The 17,559-nt window shown below is 43.8% G+C and overlaps 2 protein-coding genes across 2 annotated transcripts in view; one reads left to right on the top strand and one right to left on the bottom strand.

The window, feature by feature from the left end:
* Nucleotides 1-2,648: 2,648 nt before the first annotated feature.
* Nucleotides 2,649-5,429, bottom strand: SERP1 (stress associated endoplasmic reticulum protein 1). Its single transcript, XM_019503134.1, has 3 exons — nt 5,221-5,429; nt 5,062-5,137; nt 2,649-4,609 (listed from the first exon to the last, which is right to left on the bottom strand). Exons 1-3 carry the CDS (start codon nt 5,302-5,304, stop codon nt 4,569-4,571), a joined length of 201 nt encoding a protein of 66 aa, XP_019358679.1. The 5' UTR covers nt 5,305-5,429; the 3' UTR covers nt 2,649-4,568.
* A 106-nt stretch (nt 5,430-5,535) lies between these two features.
* The window catches only part of EIF2A (eukaryotic translation initiation factor 2A), a 60,665-nt gene continuing 48,641 nt past the window's right edge, over nt 5,536-17,559 (top strand). Inside the window, exons 1-4 of the mRNA XM_019503133.1 lie at nt 5,536-5,704; nt 14,477-14,546; nt 14,877-14,951; nt 16,579-16,697. Coding sequence (XP_019358678.1) covers nt 5,677-5,704; nt 14,477-14,546; nt 14,877-14,951; nt 16,579-16,697 — 292 coding nt within the window. The 5' untranslated portion in view covers nt 5,536-5,676. The remainder of the gene's footprint in view (nt 5,705-14,476; nt 14,547-14,876; nt 14,952-16,578; nt 16,698-17,559) is intronic.

The raw sequence follows: 17,559 nt of genomic DNA on the forward strand, positions 1-17,559 counted from the left end.
GATAGCAGTTAACACAAGTTTAACTACTAACTTATTAATGCAAAAATGTTGATACCATCAGCATGTAAATGCCAAGGACTCTCTAACTGAAACAGCTGAGAGCTGTTTCTCAACATTTTAATTTGGCTGTATAATTGGTAAAGGGGCTCCTAGTTTTCCGTTCAAAAGTAGAGGTAATTTCATAGGATCCTCCTACAGAGACAATCTGTAATTGAAATAATTTATTATTACTGTCACCAACTGATAAGAGATCCCCATGCTGGTCACTCATTAAGTTGCTGTTAGGATTCACCCTGGATCTTAACATGCAGTGTTTGGGTACTACCCATCTCTGGCTGACTTCCCAGCTAACTCCCCACTTTTTCTGGTACCTTCTCAAAAGAGCAACCCCATGCTCTAGGTGCACAAACCAGGAAACTGACAACTAAGCATCCTTAGTGCACAGCCAGCCTCCCTCCCTCCCTCCCTGCTGCCAGAGGGTCTTTTATCATGTCTGTCAGAATTCCAAATGTCCCCCGCAGAGCCTTTAGGATCTCTGTCTGTCTCTGCAATCAGCTCACCTTGGTTTTTCAGGTCAGAAAAGTTCCCCTAGCTTAACAGAATTTCTTTTTATTCTCATGTGCTTCCTGGACTTTCTATTGTTCCAGTCTTCCTTCCTGCAGACAATCTGGGACAACCTGTTTCTTTTATTTGGCCAATCTCTTTAGCTTACTCATTGTTCTATCAAAGCAGATTGATTCCATGCTTCACAGTTCCTTTGATTGCCCTGTAGTGGCTGTGTATGACAAATGACATGGTTTCTGTCAGCTAATGGCTGGTTGAATATGTGTTCATAAAATCAACCACAATTTGTAAATTGTACAGAAAGATTCCCCAAAGTCTACAAATTACACCATTTATAAACCTTTTTAATGACTGCTGTTGCTTTCATATTGCTTCCAGTGCAGCCGTCTTACAGAGGAAGTAGCATGAAATGTATTGATAATGGCTTAGTCTAATGATAACTGCAATAGATTCTGTGTAAGAAAGAGAAATTGGCAATGTAACATTAAATGTAAGCATATCATATGTGGCACACTTGGCTTCACGATATATTTCTTAAGAGGATATATTTACACTGATGTACTGACTACAGTTGCATTTCCATTAATACAGCCAGTGGTAAGCTAGAAAGACAAGAAACTGTTGGGAAGCAAAAGAATATCAAATGCTTCCTCCTTTTACTCCTGGGTGTGGTCTATCTGACATCTTTTAGATCACATGTAAAAGAGGAATTTGTTTGCCTTTGCCTGAGAAGCAGTTTCAATAAAATGAGGTGTCTGGTTAGTCACCTCAGTTAAAAGGGACATCAGAAGGTTAAAATCACAAGTATTTACCTCCTCTGCCATAGATGCTATATTGCTTTATTAGAACATGAAATGTGTAACAGATGTAATATCACACACTACTTGGTAAACTATGCATTTTAACAAACAGCAAGACTTTCCTTATTTTCTTTTGCAAAGAAAAATGAGAGCTTCCAAGTTTTGAAAGTAGTGCTTCATTTTAATAGGAATCAAATCTAGCACTCTGATAGTGCGAAGGCATTATCCAATTACCAGTACCTGTGACACACAAAATAGGTACTAAGAAAAAGATCTGGAGACTAAATCTTTTCTTCCAAGAAAAGCAATTTTGGTAACCTAAAAGTAGTTTCATATCCTGAGAGACTAAGCATTTAAAAGTTGTGTAAAATGTTGGCTTACGGTTAAAATAAACTCAGTTGCATGCTATGGTCAAGCTTTCCAGCTGGCACAAGCCAGCATATACAAGTTTCATTTTACAGCACTGAATGAACTGGCCCTATGTGTAACTTTGTGGGCAATATCATTAGTTACTAAATGATCAGATCTGCTTCTTGTTTAAGATTCAGCAATGCTAGACCTGAGTCTTGGTCAACATGATCAGCACTCTCACCATTTCTTTTTTATACTCTGCCTCTCTGTGTTTATCCTGCTGGTGTCATCCTATTCTTTCGGCAACTCTTTTTAGAGAGGGGACAGTTTTCTGTTTGTACAGTTTGAAATGCAAACAGGGTTCTGGCTCATGCCTAGAGCTTCTATATACTAGAGTAATACCAGCCAAGGTAAATTGCCTATGTTGTGCCCTTATTAATAGAGTGGTCGGTCACCTACCTAATGCTGTATTCCATTTGCCTGTTTTTAATGTCAAGGCTGTCCTGTTGTTAATCCCGTGCTACATGGTTAACAGCCCCTCCGGATTGACAATTACCAACTAACTACTGTATTCAGTTTATGTTGCCTTATCAAATCAATACCTAAGTAGAAATAAAGTAATCCAAAAGCGTGTATGTGGAACAACAAACGAGTTTCAATTGTTTTGACTGTAGGAAAACCAACATTGTATTATTTTATAAGAATAACATGCAGCAGAGTATATCTGTCTGACAGACATGATTCTCAAGTTTGAAACTAATCTTGTTTGAGACATTCAAGCTGTGTGGTTCTCAGTGCAACCATATGAGGGTTGGCACTATCTAGCTCCTCATTTTTAGTGATGTCTGAATTGTGATGCATGTGTTCCTTGTTCAGTCAAATATGATTAAGATGGCCTATTAGCAACTAAATGGGCAGAGCCTCAACAAAAAGTTACAGAATATTTTTTATTCAGAGGTAAACCAGACAACATGGTTCTCACTTAATAAAGCTTCAACAGAAAATGCAGAGAAGTGGTAAGTTTTGTATTTAAATCCATTCTGACAGAAAATATAGAAAAGCATTTATTTTGGTTTTACAAGTGCTACATTATGAAGCTGTACACCTATTTAAAAGTTCATCTGATCAATAAAGCTTATAGTATAGACAAGCGTAACTGCAAAAAAAAATAGAAGCCTTTTTCCCCCATATTTTCATGGATAATTTGATTTGGAATGGCCCAATTAAAAAAAAAATCAAGTTAAGGCACTGTCTCATTGAGTTTAAAAGATGATTCACATTTTAAATGCATTTAAAATCATACCAAGATTCTACACTTTTTCCATTTACAAAATATGTGAACTTCCAAGAATAAGGAATGTAAATATGAAGTTGTGTCTAGACACTGGAGCACATTAAGTGCTAGAAACAGCCATAGCTCCTTTGACTTCAGATGGAACTTACGAGTTTATGCCACCTGTCAATCTGTCCTTTGGCAGTTAGCTACAAAACAAATTAAATTGAACGCATCCCTAAAAAGTCTTTTCCTGCGTAGTTCATAACATAAGCAAATCTCAATCAAGCTGTTGACGTACTCTGCCAAAAAAAAAAAAAGCATTCAACAAAAACCTCCATCTTTAAAGTTGCTCCTAGCTGTTGCAACAGGCTCTTGAATAGTCCAGGGTTGAAAGGCCTGTAAAATAAGCTAGGTATAATCCATTAAGTCATTAAAGGAGTTTGTTTTAATTTGGACTTTTCTTTTAAATATTAAAACCCAAATTTCATCCTTACTTGGAATGTATAAGGAAATTTAAATGCTAGAGCCCAGAGGCAACTTTGGATTCAGTAGCATGGCTCACCTTGCAGAGATTTAGCTGCATTATTAGCATACATGTTTGAAGAATGCTCCTTTTCTTTGGAAATGTTGCTTGCAAGTAAGTGGCACATGTTTGATGGATTCTTATTAACTACATGAAAAAGGCACATTGTATTTAAAACAAATATAGCATTTAATTTGCTGGAAGTGGTTCACGAATATTTACAGCCTAGTTTAACCTGCTACCAAGAACAGTTGAATAGTGCTGATAGTCTCAACAGCAATACTTACCATAGCTATTACACATTTTGTGAAACGTATGTCAGTATTACAGTATGCCAGAAGCAGCGTTTGCTTTGTGTCATGTTTGGTCACTCCGATCAAGTAACATCCACTGATTTTACACTAACAAGCACTTGTATTTTTATTAGAACAGTTTTGCAAGGGGCATGGGATAAGGTTTTCATCATTAATAAGCATTTTGAGCACTAATGCGTTGTCACATGCAGTAGTAGAGATAGGCTACACAGACACAATGATGATCCACTTAGATAAGCAAAATAAAAATAATGCTGTGAATGGCCCAGCTGGCTTAATTATAAGGGTGCTTTACATTTGCAATACAGCCACTATAAAACAGAGATGCTAGGATTCTTTTAAATAAAACCACTTCCACTTATACAGAAGGTTAACAGATCATAAGACTAGTGTTTACACAATAGATGTAATCAACTCCTACGTATCTACACAGCATACAGCTTAACATATCTACATTGAACACAGATGTGTACTTCACTGAATAACTAGGTCCACGATTGTAGATCAATAATAGAATTTTATTGCTTTATACATGTGGTGGTTTTCAAGGCACTGTGGCATGGACTAGAAAACCTGGAATGACTCGTGAAGGAACCTGTAATGACGCGTGGCCACCATGGAAAGTCATTCTAGAGCAGGCTGAGAACGCAGTTATGCTTCCGCACCAGGGTCTCAAACGCAGGAAACGACAGTTCATTGTAATTCACAGGAGAGCAAAAACATTGTTTGGGAGCAAGCTCTCACATGCCCATCCGGATGCTCTGGATGATCTGGAAGATAGCTGAGAGAGAGGAGACAAGGTAAGGGGGGCTGAGGCAGACAGGAGGAAGGGTCAGAGATGCAGGGTGGTGCCCTTTAACCAGCTGAGCAGGGTGGGGGGAAGGGTCATGCTAGCTAAACAGCACCGGGGAAGCTTCAGCCTTAGAAGAAGCCTCTCCCCTCCCCTCCCCTCCCCGGCTGACACTTGCGCCCAATATGGCTCTGAGAGGGACAGGGTAAGTGGCAGGGGTGGGGGGGCAGGGCCCAGAGAACAGGGCAGGCAGAAGCCGAGCCCACTCAGGCACGCGGCGCCAGACAGCTGCGCTGCTGCTCCTGGACGGGCCGGGCAGGAGCCTGACGGTTGCGCCTACGGTCCCCCCCACCCCCAACAGCGGCGGGGAACCTCCTGCGCCAGCGGCCGCCAGCGATAGGCCGAGGCCGGGCGGGGGCACCCCCACGGCTCCGGACGCTTACCGGAGCCGCACACCACGAAGATGAAAAGCGCCAGCAGCCAGGGCCCCACCGACGCCTTCTCCTCCGGCGCGTTGCGCTGCAGGCAGATCACAGGGTCAGCGCCGCGGGCCCCTCCCGGCCTGGACCCCCCCACCCACGCCCCCCGGCCGCGGCCCGCACCGAGGTCTTGGCGACATTTCCACGCTGCGTGATGTTCTTGCTGTGCTTCTCGTTCGCCATCCGGATCCGCTGCTTCGCCACCATCCTGCCGCGCCGGGACGGGGTCTGCGGGTTTCGGCCGCTCAGCACCTCCCGCGTCTCCCGAGCCGCGCGGCTGCCAGCGTAAGCACTAGCGCTGCGCGCCGCCCCCGGAAACGCGCCGCGCTGGGCGGAACGCACTCTCCACCCGGAAAGGGTTGCGATTCCGTTCGGGTGCCCTCCAATCCACGCGGCCGGGCCGGGAGCACTTCCGGGGCAGCGCTAGTTCGGGGGCGCGTTGGGGCAGGAAACTGCGTGCCTCTCCCCCGGTCACGTGACCGCCGAAGCTCACGTCACCTGCGAGGACCTGGGCGACGTGTAGTTTCCTAGTGCACCCGCAGATGACCCCTGACCCGGACGGAAATTGCGCTGCCCAAGATGGCGCCTCCCACGCCACTGCTGGCAGGTGAGGTCGTGAGGGTTGCCCAGAGCAGAGGGCGTGGTGGGGAGGGGAAGGGCTCGCGCCGTCCCGGGGCTGGGCTGGGGGCGCTGTCTCCCAGCCGCCAGCGCAGGCCTCGCGTGGGTGGCGGGACCGCCGCGTCCCGTTCTGACTCCTCGTCGTGCCCGGGGCGCCGCCCCCTTGCCTGGGACCGGCGGCATCGCCGTGAGTCAGCTCCGGGCCTGCCCGGCCGCGGCTCGCGCTCGGGGGCTGAAACCGACCCTGGTGGGCCCGCGGGGGCCTGGCGCGAGGCTGCGGTGAGGCTGAGCCCAGCGCTTGCGTCCCGTGGAAGTCGGAAGTCTGAAATCGCCGCGGGGAAAGAGAGTGCCCCGCCCCGTTCCCGGGCCCCGTGGAGGTGGAAACGTTGGAGGATTTTTCCCGTGTGTTAATTAGGTTTGAAAGTCAGGGCCACAGAACCTTGCACCGCCGGCCCTGGGTAGCGTGGAGGGCCATGGCCTGCTGAACCCCACAGGCCCCTGCGGGCCAGGTGATGTGGCAGATCCTGGCTGTGGGTTGAGCACCCCTGGTCTACGTCAAGCAACATCTCAAAACTGTAGGTGAGCTCTGGAGAGATGCAGAGAGCTGGTCATGAGCATGTCAGAGAATCCTGAGGTGATGATCAGGGCTCAGAAGAGCATCGTGCAAGACTGTCTGAAGGGATCTTATGACCTTAGTTCTCTTCCTAGTCATGACGATGACTTACAGTCATAAAACGATGGAAAATGAGGGTTGGATGAGACCTCAGGAGGTCACATCTAGTCCAACCCGCTGCTCAAAGCAGGGCCATCTTCTCCATACTTGAGTTTTCTTGCATGTTAAAGGCTGATGGAATTTGGTTAGTTTGCTGTGGCATAGACCATTTGTTTCTAAGCATCTGTCAAGTGCTTTGAAATCCTTAAATGGAAGAGACTGAGAGAAGAGTGTTGAAATAGCTAAAAATGAAGTAAAGGTACCATGATCATTGTCCATTCAGTACAGTATTTCCTGCCTTTCCCTCGGCCGGGCTATCCAGACTGCCTGGAAGGAGCAGGGCTTTGCTTTATCTTCTGTGCTTCCAACTTTTGGAAGCAAGTGCGTCTCTTCTCGCTTCTGGTTGCTTGTATGTATTGGACATGTTTTCAGCTATTTATGTTTTTCTGCCCTCTAGTCACTTCTGTCTTTCAGCCTGTTCACCATGTTGCAAACAAGTTGCTTAGAGAATAGTCCTGTAATAGGTAAACACCTATGTCCATTTGACATATTAGGCATAGAAAGTGTTTATTTTTTATGGCCTCTTTATTGAGAAGCTGCAGGGTGGGTGAGGTAAGGATACCCAGTAATTGAATTAATGAGGAGCAGAAAATCTTTTGTAGAGTATAAAGTGTAGGGACAGTTAGGGATTGCTATATCTGTCTACTACATGGTAAAATTAATATTTTTTAAGGTAGAAGGGACCCTGGGGATTTTCTGCTCTCATCTCCTGCATAACCCAGGGTGTAAGACTTCATGAAGTAATGCGTTTTGCAAATCCAGTATCTATTGTTGAGTATAGAGTATAACTTTTAGTCTTGATTTAAAGAATACCCCATGATGGAGACTCAGCCAAAACCCTAGGTAACCTGTCCCCTTTAAAGTAATCCAAATTGGTTTAACCTTGCCCTTCGCTATTGGATTTTGTTATATTTTTATATGTTTGATTGAAGAACCCTGTGTTATCACATTTCTGTTTACATCTATGGTTGTATAATGTAATGAAATTGCTCATTTACCTTCTCTTTTGAGAAATTGAGTACTTTCAGTGTTGAGTCTCTTGTGCGTAGGGACCTACCTAAATCAGTACAGAAGTGTGTGGTGCATCAGCTCCTTTAATCTTACTCTTTTTGCTGCATTCTTCCCTGCTGCTTATTGCTGATGGGCCAGGAAGCAAAAACTGTGGTTTTAATTATGCCGTGGTTTTTGCCTCGTGGCCAATCATCAGCCAGCAGTGGGTCTGCCAGGGCCCCTCTGTTAATCAGTGGTGGGAGGCAAAAACCACAGCATATTTAAAACTGTGGTTTTTGCCTCCTGGCCAATTGGGAGCAAGCAGCAGGGCTGCCTGGTTCCCTCAGCCAATCAATGTGGGGGGGAGGGGTAAAAAGAACAAGATTAAAGGAGCTGCTGCACAGCACACTTCAGGCATGATTTAGGTAGATCCCTACTTATTGGAAGGCACGTTTGAGTCCTATAATCACTTCCATGAAAGCTTGCCTAAGAACCTTTTAGATTCTTCAGCACTCTTCAAGTATTTCAGCACAGCTGGACAGGCTATTGCTGTTGTGGTCTCTCCATGCTTCTATTGTATTATTTTTTTAAGTCTGAGGACCACGTAGGTCATTCTGGCCACAGCACTGTACTGTGCTCACATTCAGCTGATTATCCACCATAACCCCCCAAGTCTGTTTCGGAGTTGCTGCTTCCCTGAAGAGTAGAGGCTGTGTTCTTTGTTCCAAAAAGTGTGTGTTTTGTTGTTTGTAAGTACATATTGCTTGCTTGCACTCAGTTTATGTGATCCAGGTTGCTCTGTAACAGTGATCTAATTTCTTCAATATTTACCAACATCTCAAGCTTTCCATTACCTGCCAGCGCTACCTGCTAACTTTGTAATGTTTTTTTCTTTTACATCATTCTTAAAATTAATAAATAGTATTGAGCTAAGAACCAATCCAAGAGGGATCCTCCTTGGAGCATACCTACCTGTCTGTCATTATAGTTTGAAACCTAGAAGTTAATTTTTTTTTTTTAAACACTAGTTTCTTAAATTTAGGGCTGTGTGAAACAGCACCATTCTGTTTCACCTTGAGTTTCGACGGTTCGATGGAACAGTGTTTTGTATTGAATTTCATTTAGAGTTGAAACAGCTGTTCTGTTCTGTCAAAACAGAAATGCTGTTTCCAGTTTGGCTGGGGATGGGGATTCAGCCCAGCTGGACTGATTTCCCATCCTCAGCCTGTGGTCAAAACGTTTCGACCAGCCTTGTTTTGTTTTGAGGCTATTTAGAGGGCCTTTGTTTCATTCCAGTTTTGCTGTTTTGATCTCAAAATTGGTCAAAACAGTGTCAGAACGAAACGGCAGGCAAAATTTCACACGGCCCTATTCTTAATTAACATGTCACATGGTCCCAAGTCAAATGCCTTACTGGGATCCTAAATATATTACATCTAGGCTGTTACTGTTTTCAACCAGACTTGTAAATCATAAAAATACCAAATTAATTTGGTAAGATCTACTTTCCATAATCACATACAAATGTTAACTATAATTACCCCTATTCATTCTGTATTAATCAAGTCCCATATCAGCTATTCCTTTATTTTGTTTGGGTTAAGCAGAGGACCTTGTATAGAGTCATCACATTTATCCTTTTAAAATAATAACCCAATATTATCCTTCTTCCTATTCCCTAGCAATTTGTAGCCTTATTAAATAACTACATTAGTAGTCCAGAAGTCCAGTAGTTTATCTTAATAAATGAACAGACACCAACAAAAAAGAAACTTACAGATTTCATAGATTTTAGGGTCGGAGGGGACCTATTAGATCATCGAGTCCAACCTTCTGCCCTGGGCAGGAAAGTGTGCTGGGGTCAGATGACCCCAGCCAGGTGTTTGGCCAGTCTCCTCTTAAATACTTTCAAGGAAGGAGACAGTACCATCTCCTTTGGAAGTGTATTCCATATTTTGGCAACCCTCACTGTAAATAATTTTTTCCTGCTGTCCAATTTAAATTTGCTCTCCTTCAGTTTGTGACCATTGTTTCTAGTTACCCCAATGAGCGCCCTGGTAAGCATCATATCCCCTATTTCCTGCTGTCCCTTTTGCTGCCAGCCCAAGCTCCATTTTCACTTTGGCTCTCCTCACTGCTTCCCTGCAAGCTTGAGCCAAGCAGGTTATACTCCTCCTTGGTGGCTGCCCCTTGCCTCCACAGCCTGTAGGCCTCCATTCCACACGGCCCGGCCAGGAGGCAGCACCAGCATGGGGAGAAAGGGATGTGGGGGCTGCAGATCAAGGCCCCTGCTTGTGAGGGAGGGAGTGGGGCTGGAGCAGGCGCTGCCCAGCTGGGGTCAAGCAAGATGCGGGACGGCACTTTGAGAGGCTTGTCTGGGAGGTGCAGGGATGTGGGGGTGGATCCCACTGCTCCCTACACCCCTGGGGGACCCACGGGGAGTATGTGGCTCCTGGATCTGTATGTGGGGTGAGGGTGGGCAGCTGCTATGGGGTGGGGCTGGGGGTGGCGCCAGGCTCTTCCCAGCAGGGAGGAGCTGGGTTGGGGCTGTGCTTGGAGTGGGCAGCAGTGGCAGTGCTGGAAATGGGGGCCACAGTGAATTCTGGGGTGGCCACAGGCCATCCCATAACTCCCCCTGACCCCCGTGCCAATGCCACACACCCCGAGCATAGCCCTGGTCCAGCATCCCTGCCAGGAGGAGCACACCCCCTGCCTGGCTGGAGCCACGCTCCCCGTCTTTCTGTCTGGTTGGGAAACATTGGTCTAGTTATAACGTAGCAAGAAACCCTTTTGTCTGCCCACCCCCCCCAGCCTGAAGCTTCTCCATATGGCAGAAGCCCCTCTTTTAGTATTTGCCCCCTTTTGGGGATGCTTTCTCTTTTCTATCTTTTCTTTCTTCCTCTCTCTTTTTCTTTTATTATATCATTATTATTTTTATATAGGGTGTATTTGTAGTGAAAATAGAGCTTGTAGATGCTTTTACAAATGTACTTTAGGTTTAAAAGTAAGTAGTACCATGTAACAATGTTAGCAAGAGCAGGAATCTCTGTATGGAGCAGGTCCCTGAATGAATCATGGTTGATTGTGTAACACAGTAGCTAGTCTGGATAAGTATGTTAATGAGCGGCAGTTAACACCTACAAGAGACCAAGGAGAAGAAAGAATCAATAAAGAGCCAGGAATTCCCAGAAACTTCATTGTTAAAGGTATGGTAGCCCCTGTTTGAACTAATCAATGCTGGAAACAGACTCTTGGGGCTGAAATACCCCCTGATCAACCATTTCCAGAGCTCTATTCATCATGGCAGTGAATTAATCAAAACTCCTCAACGGACTCCTGAGACTGCACATACGTGCAGACGTGACCCCTGGGGCTGGCAGCTGCCATCCAGCAGCTACCAAGAGGGACGTTCCTCAAGGTCAATAACCCCTGGATTGGGTAAGCCCGAGAATTGCGGGGTCAGAGAAGTCTGCCAGAGAAGGATAAAAGGTGGAGAAGAATGACCCCAATGGAGCCCTCTTTGACCTGACCAGCATGCTGCCTGTCCAGCCGGAAGGACCAGCCGGCGACCCCCTTCTGCAGCAACATCACACTGAAAGAAGCCTCGACTGGCCATCGACGGTAGACTCCAGCGCTTGGGGATAGGTATATCTTGACACCAGTTCTTAGTGTTCAGAGCTAGCTACTGTGAGTGTGTGTGTGCGTGCATGAATGTGTGTGTGTTTGAGGGGATCAGCACCAAGGCTTATGATCTGACTTTTGCATCTGTCCAATAAACTAGAATTTTATGATGATCCTGTGAGTTGGTGCTTTGTAGCTAACACTAAGTTTTTCGCGGTGCCTATGATAAGTAACCTTTTTATAGTATGGCTTCTAGCCCTGTTCTGACTTTGTGATAATGTTCAACTTCTCGATGTTAGTATAGGTCAGTGGTCTCCAACCTTTTTAAGCAGAAGATCACTTCTTGAATTAGAGTGCAACCCAGGATCTACCTGAGCCATGCCCCCTAGGCTGCCTGGTGGCGAGACGCACATAGTATTGCACTGCTCCTGGGACAGCTGCAGTAGGGATTGGGGCCCAGAAGCCAGCTCACAGTAGCAACTGTCTCCGCCCTGCACACGGATTGAGGGGCATGTGCCCCCCGGGCCTCTGCTGGGGTGTGTGCAGTGGCAGAAGCCCCCGCTTCGCACCTGGATGAGCCACCCAGGCTCTGATTGTTCCACTACCCGGTCCAGCTGATGTCCCACTTGTCGCAGTCCCTGCCTCTGCCCCACTCCCTCGCTCCTCGATCTATTTCCCTCTTTGCCTCTTCCCTCCGCCACAGACTGACCTGCTGGGCAGGGCTGAGGTGCATGCATACACACACATACTCAGCTCCCCCAGACTGAGACTGAGAGACTGTCAGAGGCTCCACAATTGACCAGTCATTCATGATCTACCAGTTGGTGACTACTGGTATAGGTTGTCTGTTGCCTTAGATAATCTGTACTTGAAAGGGGCTGGCCATTTGCAGTGGCCAGTTGCTACTAAGTAATTCATATTTAAAGCGGTGAAAAGAATGGTAGGAATGTGTTCAGAATAGCTTTGGGTCTGCTGTATATGTATTAATAATTCTGTTTATAGCATTAAAGTGAAATAATTCTTGCATTTGTAGCTCAATGAAGGTTTACTTTTCCAAAGTCAAAATTAAGCTGTTTTAAATGGTTAGTGCTTCAAATTCTGCTTTGATATAGAGAGCTCTGGTAAGGTATGAGTTCCATATTTTTTTTTTTTTTTGTGTCAGTGGGAAAATTTTAATAAAATAATCCATTAAATTAACACGTAGGTTGTACCTTTCATGTAAAACATGCAAACGTATTTTAAGTATGATGGCTCCCCACTGTAATTAATTTTACTACCAGTGCCAGGCTGGTATGGGGTAGAGGAGTATTGGAATGCATGACACTATTGCAGAACTCCAAAAATAAAAGGCTGAAGTCACTTGGAAAATGGATTTCTCAAGTGGTATTTTTCCAGAGGAATTTTGAAGATATTGGACATGATTATGACATGACTAAAGTAAATATTCATTTATATTAACTATGCTTTTCTATCGATTTGGGCAGTCATCCTGTTAGATACTTGAGAAATTTGTGGTGCTGCGTTTGTGAATCTGGTTATGTGGAAGATTCCAAAAATGATTGCAGAAACGTTCCACATTGTACCTTAAGAATATTTAATGAAAACACTAATTTACTTTTTATGTTAGGATTAAAAAAGAGAAGGAAGTGGCCCTTTCTCATTAATGTCTGTAGAATTACAGTATCTGTATCTGATTTACAACAAATAAGTCAGTGAGTAGTTTTTGCAGATCATAACTGTTTTGCGTAGACACTTACCTCGTCATTGGGTTGCATTAAAAACATGTTAGATATTTAAATATTCTACGTATGTAGTTATCCCAAACGTGCTTCTATGAGATTATAAGAATTCCTGGTTGTTACTGAAATCCCACAACAAAGGTAAAGTTACCACTTTAAAAAAACAAAACAATTATTCATATTCATTGGAAGAATCCAAGATTTAAAAGCTTATGCAGTTCTATTAGCATGAGATAATTTTTTAACTGTGGTTACTAAATTTGTTTTATGATTTCAGAAACAAGTGTGAGAGCTCTCAGGAACACTTTTGAAAAGTCAATTGAGCTATGCTGTTTTGGGGGGGTTGCTACAGAGGTATTCCAGGTAGACAATTTTTGAATGGCTTGTTAATAAGACAAACAAGGCCTTATCTATATTCAAGAATTCACATTCAATTTCCTATCAATATTGATTACTTGGTTGCTGTTCTAGGAGTTTAATTTTGAGGTCATTAATAATACAGGCAGTCCTTGCACTTATAGTGGGTTAAGTTCCTGGAAAAGGCACTGTAAGTTGAAATGATGGAAGCTGAATCTGATTTTCCCATAGAAACAATGTTATAATAGGGGGTTACATTCATGACCAAGGGCCTGATGTCAGTTGGAGTACTGCCGCCAGTTTTGGGCTCCACAGTTCAAAAAGGATGTGGAGAAGCTTGAGAGGGTGCAGAGGAGAGCCACGCTCATGGTCCAGAGGGCAGGAAAACAGACCTTATGATGAGAGGCTGAGAGCCATAGGACTCTTCAGCCTGGAAAAGCTCAGGCTCAGGGGCGATCTGATGGCCACCTATATGTTTATCAGGGTGCTCACCAGGATCTGGGGGAACGACTGTTCACCAGAGCACCCCAAGGGATGATGAAGTAAGACGGTCACAAACTCCTCCATGAGTGTTTTGGGTTGGACATAAGGAAGAACTTCTTCACTGTCTGAGCCCCCAAGGTCTGGAACAGCCTGCTGTCGGAGGTGGTTCAAGCACCTACTTTGAACACCTTCAAGAGACATTTGGATGCTTATCTTGCTGGGATCCTATGACCCCTGTTGACTTCCTGCCCTTGGAGCAAGGTGCTGGACTCGATCTTCTGAGGTCCCTTCCAGGCCTAATGTCTATGACTCTTATATTTTGTCTGTTCAACTTCAATTTAGGGAATATTCCGAGAGCATTTTTTATTCCAACCTACGGGGTTATTACTGTGCAAGTTCTACATTAATGGAAGTTGTGAAGTCTTAGTCAGGTGCTTTCTGGAAGTTTCCTGGGAATAGAGAGGCTACTCAACCCTTTGTAGAATCAGGCCTTATTTAAGAAATTTTCCCATCCTTATGTAAGAATATCTTTCAGTTTAGTTTTGTTCAGTTCCTTTTGCAGAGGTAGTATGTTTAAGCTTTTCTTTATAACCTAAAGAAAACAGTTTGCCATAGAATAGCGCTTACTGCAGAGCAGATTAGAGGGTTTGAGATGTACAGGACTTTCTGTTGAGGCTGCCTGCTCCAAAATCCATAAACGATGGAATCTCAGCTTCAGAATTGGTGAGGGAGAACTAAGCCTTGGCTTCAGACCTTTATCCATTTCCAAAATGAATAACATGTAGCCTTTTTCTTCCAGTGAGAGGATCCAAAGGACTCTATATGGTGAATGGACCACCTAGTTTTACAGAAAATACAACGTTTAAAAGGTACTTCTTTGTTTTAGGCATTTTGGATCTTTTGCAGGGAATAAACAGTGTTCCCCCTCCCCCCTCAATATACACATTTTAAATTTAGAGTGCATATAAAATCAGAATTGTCACATTTACATAAAAAAAACCTTTAATAAAATGACAGTGGTAATATTGAGCAGTGAATGACTCTTCACCCACTGGCAGTAATTTGCAGATTGGTGGAGTGGATGGATTCATTTTTGCTTATACACTAGTAGGTGTTGAAAACTGGTTGTACTACTACTGTTGTTCTTGTTTTGTTGAAAAGCGTCATGTATGTGTGTTATGTTTGGTTATGTCTTTTAGGGATGCTGGGAAAAACTGCAAAGCTTTCACATTCAGCCAGGATGGTTCTCTCTTTGCTTGGTGCAATGGAGAAAAGTCAGTGCATCTTTTATTACTAATAACTTCATTTCATTTACGTTAAGAAATCTTGATACTTCTGCGCTCTAATGTGTGGTTGTAAATGGAAATCTTTGCGTGTATTTTATAAAGACAGTTTTTTGCACTTCAGTTGCCAGGGATAGGAGGTTAGTTTTGTCACTAGCCGGTACATTATTTACAGTTGTTTTCACACATTTATTAGGTCACTATTATCATGGTACCTGAATGTGTGGTATTAGAATTCCTATTTTCTGTTCATATTTCCCATAAGATATATGTCCAACTCTCAGGCCTGGGAGTTTACCCATGACCTTCAATGCAGTAGGGTTGCAGAGCTGTTTTTAGGCAAAACTCTTGAAAATCAGGTAAAAGAGATTGCTTTTGATGGGGAGGGAATTTTTTTCTGAATATTTGGGCTATCTACAGTTACTTTATATCTGTCAGCCAAAGTTAGATTTTTCAGTACAATGAGCAATACTTTTTTTAAAAGCTGGTACCTGAAAAAAATCAGGCCTGAACTACTAGATATGCTGGTGCCACCTGAAAAGTTGGTAGGAATTAAAGCATTTCACAGGGCCCATAATTATGGACTAAATTGAGTTGTTTCCTAGTATGAAGTTCATTGGTAGCAAGTGGAGAGATTAGATAAGCACTTGTTTTGGCGTTTAAGTTGCCTTCCCCCCCCCCAGTAGTTTCAATCACCTGGAGAGATGGAGAGACCCATCTTTAATAAGGTCAGAATATTGTTATCACTGTCCCTTCCAGCTATACATTTTCTGTAATAAAAGATATCACCAGATATCACCAGAAAAAAACCTTACTTCTCTCATCTTTAGTAAACTTTTCAATTAAAGTGTTTTAAAAAGTACTACATTGTATAGCAACGTAGTTGCTGCTGCATAGGATTGGTATCTTAGCCGTTCATTGTAAATTTAATAAAAAATAAAACGGAATCCATCAGTCCCTTTGAAGTTTGGCATTGTTTTGTTTCCAATCACTGAAGAGAGCCAGTGAATGCAGCTGGTAGGGAGGAGTCTCCTAATCCAGTTCCTGGAGGCTGTCACAGGTTAAATAGCATTTCCTTCTACTTTTCTGTTGTTCTTTGGGTCCCAAATTTTTTCCAGTCTCTAATCACAATTAACATGCTATGTCCATGGCTGCTACCTGATCATGGTTGTTTAATTTACTTTTTCACTGATCTACGTGATCTCTGAACATCAAACAATATATACAATATAATGCCTCAAACCTTCAATGCAGGATCTTCCAGATATAACAGTTTTTTGCTCTTGTCTGTCTGCGACCCAGCTTTAATGTTACAAGAACATAGGCAAGAGTTTATTTTTTCTTTTTGTGGCTGTTTTATAAAGTTGGAATTCAAATGTTGCAGATCAAGAAATACATTTTAGATTTGAGAATTTTACTTACAAATTACATTGTTGGTTCACTTGGATATGTGATCTTACAGTGTGTTTTATATGAATATTTAGCCAAGGGAGCAGGGAACTTCTTGCATCTGCCAAATTCAGAACAGATCTAGAACAGCCAAACATGTGAGAATGACTCTGGGTATTAATTAACCACTCTAATCATGCTTTGTTGCAATGACCTTTCTTGGTTCCAGAGTAAATATTGTGAATGTCACCAGTGCTGAGTTAGTGCGTTCTTTTGATCTTCCAAAGGCAGTTTGCCTTGAGCTCTCGCCAAAGAATATTATCCTGGCAACATGGCAGGCGTACACAAGTGAGTATTTTCCCATCTGTAAAAATACATGCTAAAAAAAATACATACTCCAACTGAATCCAGTTTGATGATGTCTTGTTGCTGAGTTGCTTTGATTAGCACTGCAATTTGGCAAAGAGGTTTTAAAAAAGTGTTTCCTCCTTGTATAGAAAATGAAGTGTTTGGTTAAGTACTTGAAAGATGGTGCCATCTTCTGAAAGCATCTGGTATTGACCACTACTTGAAGGAGTTACCAGACTGGATTGAACAGCAGTCTGATCTGTTGAGCAAACTTTACGTTAAAGAATTAACAGTTGTTGTTAACATGCACAGCATAGTTTCATAGTTTCTAGGGTTGGAAAGGACCTGAGTAGATCATCTAGTCCAACCCCCTGCCGTGGCAGGAAAGATTACTGGGGTCAAATGACCCCAGCAAGGTGTTCATCTAACCTCCTCTTAAAGACCCCCAGGGTAGGGGCCAGCACCACTTCTCTTGGAAGTTGATTCCAGATCCTAGCCGCCATGACCGTGAAGTAGCACCTCCTGATATCTAGCCTAAATCTACCCTCTACCAGCTTGTGACCGTTATTCCTGGTCACTCCTGGCAATGCTCGGGGGAACAGGGACTTCCCCAGTGCCTGCTGATCCCCCCTGACTAGTTTGTAACAGGCCACTAGGTCCCCCCTCAGCCTTCTCTTGTGGAGGCTGAACAGGTTCAGGTCCCGTAGCCTCTCCTCATAAGGCCTGCCCTGCTGCCCCCTGATCATACGAGTGGCCTGCCTCTGGACCCGCTCCCTGTTGTCCACATCTCTCTTGAAGTGTGGCGCCCAGAACTGGACACAGTACTCCAGCTGCGGCCTGACCAGTGCGGCATAGAGGGGGA

This window comes from Gavialis gangeticus, unplaced genomic scaffold, assembly GCF_001723915.1.
Source record: "Gavialis gangeticus isolate Ggan-Ray unplaced genomic scaffold, GavGan_comp1, whole genome shotgun sequence".
In the NCBI taxonomy this organism is placed as follows: domain Eukaryota; kingdom Metazoa; phylum Chordata; order Crocodylia; family Gavialidae; genus Gavialis; species Gavialis gangeticus.